This window comes from Cygnus atratus, chromosome 14 (genome assembly GCF_013377495.2).
Source record: "Cygnus atratus isolate AKBS03 ecotype Queensland, Australia chromosome 14, CAtr_DNAZoo_HiC_assembly, whole genome shotgun sequence".
In the NCBI taxonomy this organism is placed as follows: domain Eukaryota; kingdom Metazoa; phylum Chordata; class Aves; order Anseriformes; family Anatidae; genus Cygnus; species Cygnus atratus.
The window spans coordinates 10,274,760-10,288,529 of record NC_066375.1 but is presented as its reverse complement, the minus strand read 5'-3'; the positions used below and the strand labels follow the sequence as shown (position 1 = coordinate 10,288,529).

Sequence of the window (13,770 nt, the reverse complement as noted above, 5' to 3'; positions counted from 1 at the left end):
CTTAGATTATGCACCTTTTATTGCAACAGAGCTGTTCGATGAAGTGTTCATTAACAAATATGATGTTTATGGTTTCTGTTTTGTGAAGGAAGACAGATGAATGTCCAAAGGAAAGTTTCCCCTTGAACCAGTGATCATCCCCCCCATTCCTGGCATTTGAGACTGCACCGCTCTGCTTGTTGACACGGCATTGTCTCTGCTGCTGCCTGAAGGCAACTGCTTAGATGTCAGGATGTGACCAGCTGGGATTCAGACAAACACCCCCCCCGCCCCCCTTCCTAGGTTACTGTAAATGACAAGTTAGCAATTTATAATCCTCCTTTCTTTTAGGAGAGAAGAGGCACAGGGCCAAATTAACCCTTAGCCTTCCCACTCCACTCCACTGCAGCATGCCTGGAGCGAGGCTCACCTGCTCTACAGGCTGCCATGGTCATCTGTCACTACTGAGACCTCCTCCTAGCAGCTGTACTGTTGTACAGGGTAGCCTGATGCCATTGTAGTCTTCTGAAACATTCAAAACTTGAGCTGTTCTCCTGTGGAAAAGCCAAAGGTTGATCGCTTCCCCTTTTTTTTTCCCTCCTACAATTAAAAAGCAAATGCCCTTTCACTGCTCACCCTTCTACTGCTGCAGTGAGAGCAAGTCCACGGGCAATGTCTGCACTTTGGCAGTTCGTGCGCATCTCAGGCACTATCAGCCAAACTGCTGCTCTTCCTGGCAGGAAGGAACACAGTCTGGTGCGTCCAGAAGGCTTACATTTTGAAAGGCTGCTTGATGTCTTACCTAGCTTAAAACAAAGGGTTACAAAAAGTGTGTTTAAACATTCCTCATATGTTACAGACACCTTTCCTGAACACTGTGGAAAGATGAGTGTGTACAGGAACATTTTGGCTATGTAGAAAGAAGGTATTTGTAATTGCTGCTTTTTAGTTCACTCTTACTCATGGAGTAGTTGTCACAGAACAGCTACATAGTGAGCATCTTAGGGAGCACCCATTACTTTCTAGAACATTTGCATGAGAGGTTGCAAAAAATCATAACGTATCTATTAATCACTTAGAGCAAGGATCAGTTTTACTTCAAGAATGTGCTACAAATGCATTATTCATCACTTAATTACAAGTGCTGAACTGTAGTTATGTTTTGTCTTGACTAAAGCATGCTTTCCCTTCTTCTACTGCTCCCACCCATTTTAAGATCATGACTTTTTTTTTTTTACTGTATTTAAGTTGTATGGGATGTATGGTAAATCCTTTAACAGCCAAGCAACTAGAATTTCAGACACTGCCTTATATGCTACTTGGCTGCCATTGATAAGCACAGGGGTGACAACTGTACAGTCATGCAGTCCTCCTAGACAGGTTTTTTTCCCCCCTTTATAGGGCTTTCATACCTGGGTTCACTGATTCATAGTACATTCTGTCTGCTTCTAATTCTGGAGTCATAATTAGATGCTAAATGGCATAATTAAAACCCTTAGTCTGGCCTGCCAGATGGGGATTTCAAGGTGATTCCGTGGCACGTCAGCTCAAACACACAGCCCTTAAAACTTGTACAGTTTATCACAGCTTACCAAAGTGTGTACATACCTTTCGTTACGTTTTTTTTTGTATATTGAGCCTGAAGTAGAGCATCCAATTCCCTCCCTGCTCTAGGACTTATTAAGCTATGTACCTCAACCACCCTCCTACATAACATAGGGATTCATACATTATTGTTACTCAGTGACATAGGCAGTCGCTAGCTTCTTAGAGGACTACTGGCTGAAAGAAAAAAAAAATGGAACAGGCCTAGACTATTGCCAGAAGTGCCTTGTTTTCACAAGGCTGAACATGCCTTCACCATCGCTACTATCAGACTGAACTTACTCAGGACTTGCACCTTGTAACTAATGGGGCCTCCACGTAAGGTCAGTTCAGTTACTGGATACTTGACATTTCATAAGGAGAAGAACGCTAATATCCATTTTACTTCATGATGATATCTACTATCAACACTGTGTTGTCAGAGCTGGATTGATCTATGAACTGTGTAGGACTGCACTTCCTTAGGGTTCCGGCAGTCACGACTTGTGGATTTTTTTTTATCCACTTTTTCCTTAAGAAAAAAAATCTCAAAAGCTGGGATTCTTTTTGAAGTTTTTTATTGCAAAAGGTATAGACATTTGCTGGCAGTATACTTGATCACATTCCCTATTTGACTGTCATCCAGAGGACACTGCATGCATTCAAGCTGAAAGCATAGGGCAGTTTCCACTAGGCACCTGAGAAATTTCACAGGAAAGAAAAGTCTTTCAAGTTGAAAGAGACAAGTTTCAAACTGACCACCTACTCCGGTGCCCTTTGTTTCCCAGAGTTACCTGGGAAATAAGAATTAAATCAGCTATAGTCATAGCTAACTGTAAACATTCTCCTGCAATGAAACAGAAATTATTGGGATAATTGATCCTGAAGTGTTCTTTCCAGTTCTAAACAGGAAATATGTCTTTCTAGAGCAAACAGTGCAATGAGTTACACCTGACCTAGCACCTACTGCTTGCTACTGCATTACACAGCAGAGGTGTGTGATGCTTCTTCACATTGGGCCTGTATCAAAGAAAATCTTACAACTCTTATGTGGCCTCCAAGAGGCTACCCCACTACCCCAAACATCTTTTTTCTCTGTTCCCAAGTCTAGTATCTCAAACCACTTCCCTACTCCTTCCAAATAAGATCCAATTTCATTTTTCATCCCGCCCCCCTGCCTGAAGGCATGGTTAATAAGAATACATGCTGCTCTCTGTATCGCTGTTAACAGCAAAAATATCTTTGCAATTCGGCTGTCCCTCCACACGCAGAACTCCGGGTCCATCTGAATTTCAGTGCCTTCTGACAGCTCTGATAAATGTGGATCATCTTTGGCAGATCCTGTAACAAATGGAACAAGCAATCCATTGCCAATCTAACAGGATGTATATTTTGCAACTGCAGCTGCTTAGTATCAGGAACTCACTGCAAGAAAGAAAAAGAGTTTAGAGGATGGTACCTTCAAGAGTAAATGCATTTGAATAGAGAATGTATAAAATTAATTAACAGTAGCACTGAGCTGCAGGTCATAGTGGACGTTTAACTACCTGAACCAGATGAATACAGAGATGTTTCAAGGCACTACGGCTGCAAGTCACAGATAACTAAATAACTCAGGATACTACAGGCACTTTAATTTCTCTCATAAAGTTAAAAATCCATGCTAGCTGCTGTAATCATTCCAAGCAGAACAGCAGCCACTGTAGGTTACTTACTGCTGTCTTAACTTTTTCCCCAATCTACGGTTGATTTATTTTCTTCCAGAAAGCACTGGTAATTAGAACAATTCACAACTAAAAACCATACTACATGAAAGAAGTTGGTTCACCAGCAAAGCTGCAGATTGAAATTTCCCATCAAGATAGTGGTTCCTCGGTAATGTGCACACAGGCCTCAATATTCAAACCGACACTATGATACAGGGCCTTAGCAGAGATGCAGAGTCATCTGTGTTAAGACAGAGCAGCAATTATAGCCCCCTGAGGCCCCTTTAATTATTTTAATCACAAAAGCCAGAACGAACTTGTCTGCAACAAAGGCACCCTCAGTCCTTTCAGCTGGAAAGATACAGGTTGCTCTATTTACATAACTCAATTGGAAATGAAGTTATTCACTCCCAAATCCGGTAACCTCGCTGAATATTTCAGTCACTAGCAAATCAACACTCCAGTGTAAGCTCTAAAGAAGAGCTATCTAAAAATTTCAGCGCTAAGGCAGAATAACTTGTCACCACTCCACTTTCAGATGTATTTCAGTAAAAGATATATTTTTAATCCATTTGGAAGTGTTCTGAAAGCTGTCCAGCCAATTCCATGTCGATCGCTGCTCGATATGCTTTTACAGAAATGAAAGACCTTTTGGCCTGATCGAAAACCAGCACTGGCAGAGTCCACAGTGTTCCTTGATAGCTGTTTTACATCATACCTATGTCTTCAGTCCTAATATATTTTTAGCAGACGCTTAAGTGGAAGCAGCTCAGATGACTGTCTGACACAGACAACATGCTCATGATCAAAGTGTCCTCCCTGTTCAGCCAGGAAGAATACAGTGCCTTCTCTATCTTAGGTTATACAAGCTACAGAGATGAGGTACGTGAAAAAGTAGTAAGTGCAGAAATACAAGACCTTTAGGAGGCATCCTGAGATGGAGCAGGAGGATCCTTATTCTCGGGCTCCGGAGGAGGAGCTGGCACACTTTCCTCTTTCTTTTGTGCAGCCAAAAATTCATGAATCGCCCTCTCTATCTGGGGCCTGAAGATGTGGTTTAGTTTTGGATCCACCACCTGAGAAATAATTCTGTCCACTCCAGCTTCCAGCATTCCTGACCTTGAACAAAGACAAAGGAGTCATTCAGTTCCTCTGAAAAACTTCTCCCCACTCTCCTCCAGTAATTCTCCAGAGCCCTCCTGTCAACTGCAATTAGCATTAACATGGTGAGAACTGCAGCCCACTCAGTAGATCCTTAACAGGGAGTTGTTTCAACCACCTATTTCCCCCCTCACCCCTTCTCACTCCTCCCCACAGAATTAACAACTGACATCTGGTCTCTCAGGTACTTCAATGACAGGTTGGACAGGAGCCACTTTAATAGGGCTCGTGTGGAAATGAGGTCAACATGAAAGCAAACAAACACATTTTGGCACAAACAAGGGAAACAAGCTATTCTGAGGAAGGCAGGTGAGAGCAGTCTTTTTTTTGGCTGACTCGAGGGAGAAGAGGCCTTCCCCCTAATAACATTACTGTCACTCACTTCGTATAACTGTTAGTCTAGACAGCTGTGTATTAATTAAGAAAACAAGACCACGTAGCACACGGCAAAGTTTCTGGAACCAAGCACCAGTAACTGAAGTGACTTATTGCTTTGAGGGCTGTGTCAGACTCTTGGATTGTGGGGCACAGGCAGTCTAGCGGGCTTAAGTCATGTCTGCGAGGGACAGGAAATGCAGACAGTGCCTGCTGCTTGGAAAAGCAGCCACAAGACTAACAAGGCTGCGGATGCTGGTGAGTGACTGGGTGCGGGGTCACCACACATCACGTCGCCTCCAAGTAACAGCACGTGTATACCTGCATCCAGGACAAAGCTGTCCTGCAAAGGACAGCTACCCACAGACACGCCCTGACAGCCTTCTGGGCTCGGTCTTGCACCCACAGAAGTGACAGGGACTCTTCAAACTCCCTGATGTTGTTTATTTTTTTTTATACTAGTAACCTACCTAAAGTGAGCACTGCATGTTCTGCTAACTACGGGCTCTTTGATGTAACATTTTTCTATTGCCATTTCACTCTTGTGGCTGACTAACATGAAGTAAGAGGATGTGTGAAGTGATAGGCATGTCTCAAGGACTTCAAGTACAGGTAGGAAAATCTGTACTTACAGTGGATACCCTCTTCTGTAATTACACATTAAAAACTGAAACTAGTGTTAGGTACTAATGATCTGCAGTTTCCATCAAGCGAAATACAGCTGCTTCTGCGTGCAAGACATTCTAATAACTCTTCTTGTAAGCATAAATGCCATTCTCAAGTTCACTACTGCCCTCTCCCCGCAACACTGTTTATATCAATGACTTTTAGTCAAACAAGCTAGGGCTCATACTTCGGGCTACGATGAGTTAGCAGCAGGAGGTGCTAAACCTAGATCTCTAAGCAGTGAAGTTCAATCTGGCTTTCCTGCTGTGCTGGAAGTACATCTTAAATAGCTGTTAAGAAGCTATCCTCTGCTGCATGAAATCAGGCTAGCCCCGTTTCATTACTGCCTGCTAGTGGCTGGAGTCTACTTAAACAAGCTTTGGAATCTTAGGAGTTTTTCTGTAAGTGACACAGGCTCTCCTCTCAGAAAAGGAAGACCAAGGTTATTCAGCTCAGCATTTCAGGTACAGTTTTACTAAGTGGGCAGTATTGGGCATTTGCAGCAATAACTTGGCTAGCTACCAAATGTGAGCACCTCACCATGCTACCCAACTCATGAAAACTACAAATTTCAGGTAAAGCAGTAACATAAGCCTTTCCATGGGAGTATGACTGCAACCGCTCTCATAATGAAACTCAAGAGACCGCAACAGAAGGTGCTGTGAGAAACAATGCTGCGAATTCTTGTTTGACTTAGGTAGTGAGATGGTTATACATTACTTATCAAATAGCGTTACCATTGGTTTGCAGACCGGTGCTTACTTACTGAATCACACTCTGTCTGAGCCCATTTCGTAACTGGTTTTTGTTCATTGTTGGATTCCATTCCTGTTTGTCCAGGTGGGTCGATACAAAGTTGTCCACCTTCTGCCTCAAATTTTGATAGGCTGGCTAAACAACAACAAAAAAAATCCAGTTAAACTGCTAAAAGATCCCCAACCCCCTGCCAGAATCCTGCATAGTACTTCTTTTGTTGTGTACACTACTGTTTTGTTGTCTGTATTCCCCATCCCTTCACCTTCTGAACAAAGGCAAGCTTGTTTTACTTAACAACACAACTGGTACTTGCAAAGAGCAGCCTGTCAGCGTACTGTTACAAGAACTGAAATAACTGATTTGCTTAAAACTTGTTGTCTGCTCATAATTTTACTTAGTGAAATACAAACTGCCTGTGCAGACAGGAATTGCTCACACAGAGTTGTTCTCGTCTGGAAACCGTCTATCTGAGAATTCCTAGGAAACTCAGTAGTTAGCGAGTGCTGCTATCACCATAGTAAGTTATTTGCTTCTGTGACGCTAACATTAAAGCTAGAAATTTGAAGGGTTTTGTAGGTGGAAACTTAGATTAATTCCCGTTTACTGGAAATAAAAAAACTGTACAAGTACATATGGCCACTGAGATTACGGTACCGCGCAAGGAGTGAGTGCGGCAGCACTTAAACTTCAAATTTGGTATGAATACGGGGTGATGAATTAAAGTGTCGGTAACAGAGGTGCAGCGCCCATTGCGAGCTGTGTGACCAAAGGCCGGGTACCTCCGCCCTGGCCGTGGTGCTGGGGCTGCCCTGGGCAGCCCTCCTGGCACCCCCTGGCACCCCCGACAGCTTCAGGAACAGCCGTAGGGTCCGGCTGCGGCTTCCAGCACAGGCCTTGTGCTGAAACCTTACAAGTTTAGGCAGGCGAAATGCCGCTCTGACAGGGCAGCCGGTGCCTTAGGAACCTGTGACTGAGAAAAAGGCCCGGGGAGCCCCGCAGCGCCCAGAGCGGCCCGAGGAGAGGGCCGGGGCCGGGGCCGGGGCCGGGCCGGGCCCCGCCGCCGCCGGTCGCACCTTGGTGTCCACGTCGGCCAGGCAGTCCCTGCGGAAGCCGTCGAAGAGGCCGCGGCTCTTGAGCTGCTCCACGATGATGGCGATGAGCTGCGCGTCCCCGGGCGGCAGCGAGGCCGGGTCGGCGGCCCCGGGCCCCGATGCGGAGGCCGAGCCCCCGGCCGCCCCGCCGCCGCCCGCCGCCCCTCCGCCCGCCCCGCCCGGGGCTGCCCCGCCGCCGCTGCCGCTCTCCGACATGGCCGGCGGCCGCCACCCGCTCGCCCCAAGCCGTCGCCGGCGGCGCGCCCCGTTTTGCGTAGCCCCGGCGCGTTGCATCTCGGGGGAGCGAGTCCTCCGCTCGAGGAGCCCTTATAGCCGGCGAGGAGCTGTGAAGATCGGGAGAACTACGACTCCCAGGGTGCATCGCGGCCGGTCGGCGGAGGGGAGGGGAGCGGGGCTTTCGCGGTGCAGCTTGGGAGTTGTAGTTCGCTGGGGGGGGCTGAGGTGGGCCTTGCCAGGCCCTCGGGGGGCTGCGGCAGCCCCGGGGCGGGGCGGGCGGTGCTGTGACCCTCCCCGGAACGCAGACGTGGGGAGTAGCGGTCCCGTCCTGGTCATGCCCTGGGACCCCCGGGGGTGTTCCCTGCTTTGTGACTTGGGAGTGGTTTTCAGTGGGGTTGTGAGGACGGCACTGGTGTGAACTGAGAACAAATCGATTTTCCTGGGATTTCGTTCATTACATCATTAACAAAAGGAAGGGTGGTCCCCAAACCAGTCCTCTTAGAGCCAATCAACCTGCGCTACAGGTGCTTTTCCTGTTGTGTGGCCTTAGACACACTCTTAGACGCTGCTCTGACTGTCTGCGAGCTCTGGGGTACAAATCACATACATTAGTTTCATTTCTTTCCCAGTCGCGGTGTAGGGAAGGATTTAACACAGCAGGATGTGCCAGCCGCAGGAAGACCCTGCATGAGAGCAGTAACGCAAACACACACCCTATAGGTGCATCCTCGCCTCTCTGTACACTGCTGACTGCGTACCAAGATGGCAGCGTTCTGCATGCGCTGCCCTTCTCTGCCTGATTAAAATTCAGCAGCCCTGACAAGCAACATAAGCTGTCCCTTTCCATCTGGCACCTCTGAGGAGAGAAGAGAGGAAAAAGCCTGGTAGTGTTTACAGAGCCCGAGCTTTACTCTGACAAAAGCATCTCGTGCAAATGCTGCATTTCATGAAGATGCACGGGCACTGTTCTGTGAGAGCAGAAAAGCAGTCCCTCCGCCTGGGTGCCCCGTCCCTGTCACTGGTCAACGCTCTCCAAGATGGGTATAAGCCCCCTCGGCCCATCCAGCAGTCCTGCTGGCCAGCTGCCCGCTGCCATTTCTCCCCGCCACTTGTGAGCAGCTCGCGGGTTTGCTGGCTTTCACGTGGAGGCAACCCCGGCTGGGATGGTTTTCAGAGAATTGCCGTAGTGCCCGGCCCGGGGGGGTCCCCACAGGTGGGTTGTTGCGTTCAAGCCCTGCAGTGGTGCAACAAGAGGCCCCTGCACTCCTCTTTAGTTTCGCTCTGCACAGGCAAGGAGCAAAGGGAAGGCTCGGGGGTCGCCGTGTGGCTTCTTCCACCAGCAAATCGCTTTTTTTTTTTTTTTTTATTTTCTAATTAATTGATTTTGAGACAAGGATCTGCTGTCAGCCGGCTCCTCAGTCCCACACCTTGCTTCTCGGGCGCGGCTGGAGGCGGCTGCCCCGGCAGAGGGCACCCCGTCCCCTCCTCAGCTCCATCCCGTCCCCTCCTCAGCCCCATCCCGTCCCCTCCTCAGCCCCATCCCGTCCCCTCCCCTGTCCCCTCCCGTCCCTTCCGCACCCAGCCGGGGCCGGGCTCCACCGCCGGGCTCCAGCAGGGAGCAGGCGGCAGCAGCCCGAGGCTGCCTCTCCCTGCCCGCACCCACCGCGGGGAGGGCCGGGCCGGGAGAAATCCAGACCGGACTTCATTCCCTGGAGGCTCCCGCAAGCCGACATCCCTCCCGATTAACAAATGACTCAAAGACACCGTGAGCATCCCTGATGATGCTGTAAGGTGCCAGCCTCTGGTACCCGGGATGCCTCCCAGCTGCAGCGCCCAGAGCAGTTTCTGGCCTCAGCCAAATGCTGTCACCTGCCCCAGCCGTGGCACTTGCCCGGCAGCGCTTCCTTCCTCGGCACGGCACGGGCAGGTGGTTTTTGGGGTGTGCGGAAATGGGAAACCTGGTAGGTAGCAGGGCGAGTGAGGATTCGTCGTGTTTTTTACAGGTTGCTGGCTGCGTGACCTAGCTCAAGCAGTGTTTTAGAAAGGGTTTGGGGATCTGTAGCACAAGAAAAGCCCAGCATTTCACCTCATCTATTGGGATATTTTTGCTCATCATCATAGCCTGTTAAACCATGGTGTGTGAGATAAAGCAGGCCGGCCCCCAAGGGGGAGAATTCTGGACCTGTCCGTGCGTCAAACCTAGTGCAAAATTTGTGAGGTCTGTGAACTCTTCCTCTTCTGTATCCCTGCCCTCAAGGAAAGATCCAGGCGGTTTGCACAGTTCAGGTCAGTGGGAGACTTGGGAAGGGTGAAATCTTACCTGTTTTCTGCTGGTTTTGAAGACCCAGTTCTTGTGATGTAATACGTGTGTAGGGTGTTTACAGCAAAGCTGTAAGCCTGAGGAAGAAAGTTTATTTCTAACTTTTATTTCTAGTTTATAGAAAAAAAATATTTAGAAAGCTATTTGATCAAAATCAAATCAATGATATTTAGTCTATTTTCCTGTGTTACAAGCCCCCCGAAACCCATTCCTTTGCTTGACCAGGGGAGATAAAAATTCTTAATCGTGGTTTAAATTGGTAAAGTACCACCCTTCCAGAGTCGCGCTTTCTGTCACAGAAGCTCAGCTCTTTTTGTCGGTGGTTGCCACCACTGCCTCCCTTCAGGTTTCCTCCGTTCACAGCCCCCACTCTCCACCCACCCCCTGCTGCTATCACAGGAGCAGCAAACCAGCTCCTGTTTTCTTGGAAATTCTGATATCACGGGGAGAAAGTTCCCCTCAGCTCCAGCTGCCTACAAAAAGTCATGGACATGAATGTTCATGGTGAACGTTGTAAACCCTGTTTTATACTGCACTGCTGGTTTTGCATGATTGCTAACATTTCTTCCTCAGATGATGCGTGTAGCTTTTTCCTGGGGCATGATCTGAAGCACAAGCCCCTGCCCATGAGGATTTGGGGTGGGGGCAATCAGTGTGGCTGGCAAAGGGGAAGGCTCACTTTCCTCTCTGAGGTTTTCCAGCTCCTGTGTCAGTGTTAAGTGATGCAGACTGGATGGAGGAGACACAGTTGGCACTTTTCCTTCTGACAACCTCCAGCCACAAAACTAAAAGCCAGTTACTGAGTCTAGCTTCTAACAGCTTCGGCCAATGATCAGAAAAATGTGGAGCTGCAGAGCCCCACTGCAGGGGCGGGAGGCGCAGCTTCGTACGCACGCATGGGCTCCCTCACGCATGTTTGGGCTGCTAGTGACAAAATTACTGAACTCTGCTTCGACTGACAACTTGTAGTGTTTTAGCATCAGTTCTGGTTCTCTTGAAAAACTGGAGCATTGAACTGGGAGCATGATTTTCCCATTGCCTGTGTGTTTTGGGTTTGGGAATAAGGATATATCACCTTTGCATAAGGAGATAGCAAAAGAAAGTCTGTGTTAACCCCAAAGGGAGATCAGACAGGGCTCAGCAGGTATGCAGGCAGTCCCTTCTCTGCATGGAATTCTTCCCCTGTAAATTCAACCACTTTATAAATAAATAAATAAATATTTCCCTTCTAATTTCCATGTGGGAAAAGTCCCCTAGGAATCTTGCCATGCCATCAAAAAGCGTTTCAGGCTGAAGTTGCTCACTGAATTTTGTTGTCCCAGCCTAGCTCACAAAATGGGCACCTGACGGATGTGTATTTTCTGCCATGGAAAGCAGCATCAGTGCCAGGTTTCATCACCCCCACCACCTTCAGTTTCCTCTGCAGGAAGGGCTTTCTGGGTTGGACATGGGGTCGCAGGAGGAGGAGAAGACCATGAATGGGGCCCGTGTCTGCACCAGCAGCAATGTGTCCCTGTGATGTGCTGCTGGAGGCAGAGCTGGTACTGAGACAGCCTTACCCTGTGCAATGCAAAAACCAGCTGCTCCCGAGCAGGAGCTGTGGAAGCTGCCTCCCTCCCTCCCTGCACTGGGACCTCCAGCAGTACAGACCCAAATCTGCTTTGCTGTTCTGAGCAGGTGAGCGTTTTCCCTGGTGTGTTTGCAACCTAGATATTGTCCTGATATGGCTGTGCACGAGAACTTTAAAGTACGTTTTAGTGCAAGCTGACTAGGAACAAAGGTGAATCTGGCAGCAGCGTCAATGAGACGAAATTTACTCTTCCCTGTTAGCAGAATGCAAGCAATGCCCTCCTGGTTTGCCTGAGATAGAGCAAATGCACGTGTGGCAGCGTGGTCCTTTTGGTGTCCAAAGCTCCAGGTTGGCTGTTTGGTCTTTGCCTCAGACCTTGAAGCAGTTAACGCAGCACTCGCCGCGTGGTGGATGGGCTGGGGTCAGTGCTGCAGCGAGCTTGCTTTGGCAGCCGGAGGAAGTGCCAGAGTTTTTAGATCCCACGGATTTACAGAACGAACAGCTTGGCTGCACAGGTTGCAAATTCTTGAAAGAGTTGAGAAGTCAAAGGAATGTTCACCAGCCCATAATTCTCTCCTGAAGAATGCACACCATGCGCTCAGCTTGCCAGCCAAAGCCCCGGAAGAAAATGTGTATTCCCTGCACATTTGCCATTCATGTTGGGCAACATATTATCCACAGAACATATGCTCTGTGTGTGACACACTTTCTGCATCAGCCGCGACTCAGACTAAGCCCCCAGCCCCACAAATGTGGGTATGGCCTAAGTTCATAGCCAGCTTTGCTCGTGGCAGTGATTCCAAGTACAATAGGTTTACTCCTGAGGTTCAGTGTTAAGGTATTGCTTGCAAGGTTGGGCTCTGTTGCCTTATAAATATTGCTGGTGTGATGCATGACATTGCAATTCATATATGGGTTTATTTTTATACGTAAATACGTATACGTCTGCTTGTATGCATGCATAATGTACCTGCAGGAGTATCGGGGTGTTATAACAGCAGGTACATAGAGACTTTAGGCAGAGTTTGTGTATAATATGTCCATTTCCATCCAGAATGGTGGTCCTTTCTCCTTCTTTTCTCCTCCTTTTCTCCTTCTTTTCTCCCTTTCTCCCACCGTGACCGAAACCATTAGGAACTCCAGAGCACTGTATCTTTTAGTACCTAAGGAAAACACATTTGTAAGGCCGAGCTGCTGCAGAACTTTTCAGAGTTGTGCATGCTGTGTCCTCAAACAGAAATGTCACTGTTGTTCATTCTTAAATCATTGTTTCCATTATTATGAAAGACTAAAAGCATGTGGGAAAAATAATATAAATATTATTGCCATATATGCAGAAGTGGGTAATTTTCCACACTAGATTGTCAACAGAAACCTCGGAGTGCATCTGTGTAACAGAATACAGTGGAGTAATCGGCTTTCATTTGAGGTTTTCACATGTTTTGTGAGTGTTTATAAGAAAAATAGAGATTAAGTTGATGAATTCAGTAACTGCCCCACTATGCAGGGAAACAGAGGCTTTTTGGTGGTAAAAACAAATTGCTTGTGATTGCTCTGGAATGCAGCACCAGAGACAGGAATAAATCTGAGAAACCTCGGCTCTCTGTGCACGCTGCTGGACACAATCGCGTTTCGCAAAGTGCAATATTCACCTTTCCCGGAGTCCATACACTTGCCTGAACAGTGTCTCACTTTCCATACCACCAATTTTACTAGTGAGGGCAGTACTGCTATAAAAAAACACCGTGATAAATGGTGTGCATGGCACAGACTGCTGCTTATTTCCGATCTTTCCCTTTTAATATCTTTGTCAGGATAACGTGCCAGGATAGCCAGTGGTCCATTGCTTATTTTTACTGCATCTCCTTTCTAGAAATTCTTCCCTGCAACTCTGTAGCTTTGAACCTGAACAGGCTTTGACCCTTTTCTTCTCCTTGCCCTACCCTACCTCAGCCTGGGGAATGAAACCCCATCTTTAGAGCTGCTCAGTGGGAGGAAAGTGTGACATGCTGTAGCATTTAGGGACCTAATGCTGTCTGACAGCTGATTGGAAATACGCTGGTGTCAGAAGGGGAACCAGCTGTTCCCTTACCTTCTGGAGGGAGGTGAAGACTGGGCTGTCACATCCAGGAGTCGAGCAGCAATTACCCTGACGGTAGAGGATGAAAGGATGCAAACAAGTAGGCTGAAAATTAATTTCTTTTGCCCCTCTGTTTCATGCATCCATCAGCAGTACATCTGGGCACTGTGAATCTAATTTAAAAGTGTAATTTCTATCCCAAATGATTGTATTTGCTGTACTTTTTGCTCTCGACAGTCAAGTTC

General features: G+C 47.8%; 1 protein-coding gene across 2 annotated transcripts; it reads right to left on the bottom strand.

The window, feature by feature from the left end:
- Nucleotides 1-2,124: 2,124 nt before the first annotated feature.
- Nucleotides 2,125-7,534, bottom strand: BOD1 (biorientation of chromosomes in cell division 1). Of its 2 annotated transcripts, none has more exons than XM_035559750.2 (4): nt 7,301-7,534; nt 6,238-6,362; nt 4,188-4,388; nt 2,125-2,988 (listed from the first exon to the last, which is right to left on the bottom strand). In XM_035559750.2, exons 1-3 carry the CDS (start codon nt 7,532-7,534, stop codon nt 4,190-4,192), a joined length of 558 nt encoding a protein of 185 aa, XP_035415643.2. In that variant the 3' UTR covers nt 2,125-2,988; nt 4,188-4,189. The 2 variants fall into 2 exon arrangements, with proteins under 2 accessions (XP_035415643.2, XP_050569490.1); XM_050713533.1 differs by having other exon boundaries at nt 2,125-2,904.
- Nucleotides 7,535-13,770: the final 6,236 nt, after the last annotated feature.

Excerpts from the sequence above, each read along its gene's own strand:
- BOD1 (XM_035559750.2), bottom strand. The coding sequence starts at position 7,534 with ATGTCGGAGAGCGGCAGCGGCGGCGGGGCAGCCCCGGGCGGGGCGGGC. Across the intron at positions 6,363-7,300 it reads TGGCCGACGTGGACACCAAG|CCAGCCTATCAAAATTTGAG; the intron begins GTGCGACCGGCG and ends GTTGTTGTTTAG. Across the intron at positions 4,389-6,237 it reads CTCAGACAGAGTGTGATTCA|GTCAGGAATGCTGGAAGCTG; the intron begins GTAAGTAAGCAC and ends TCTTTGTTCAAG.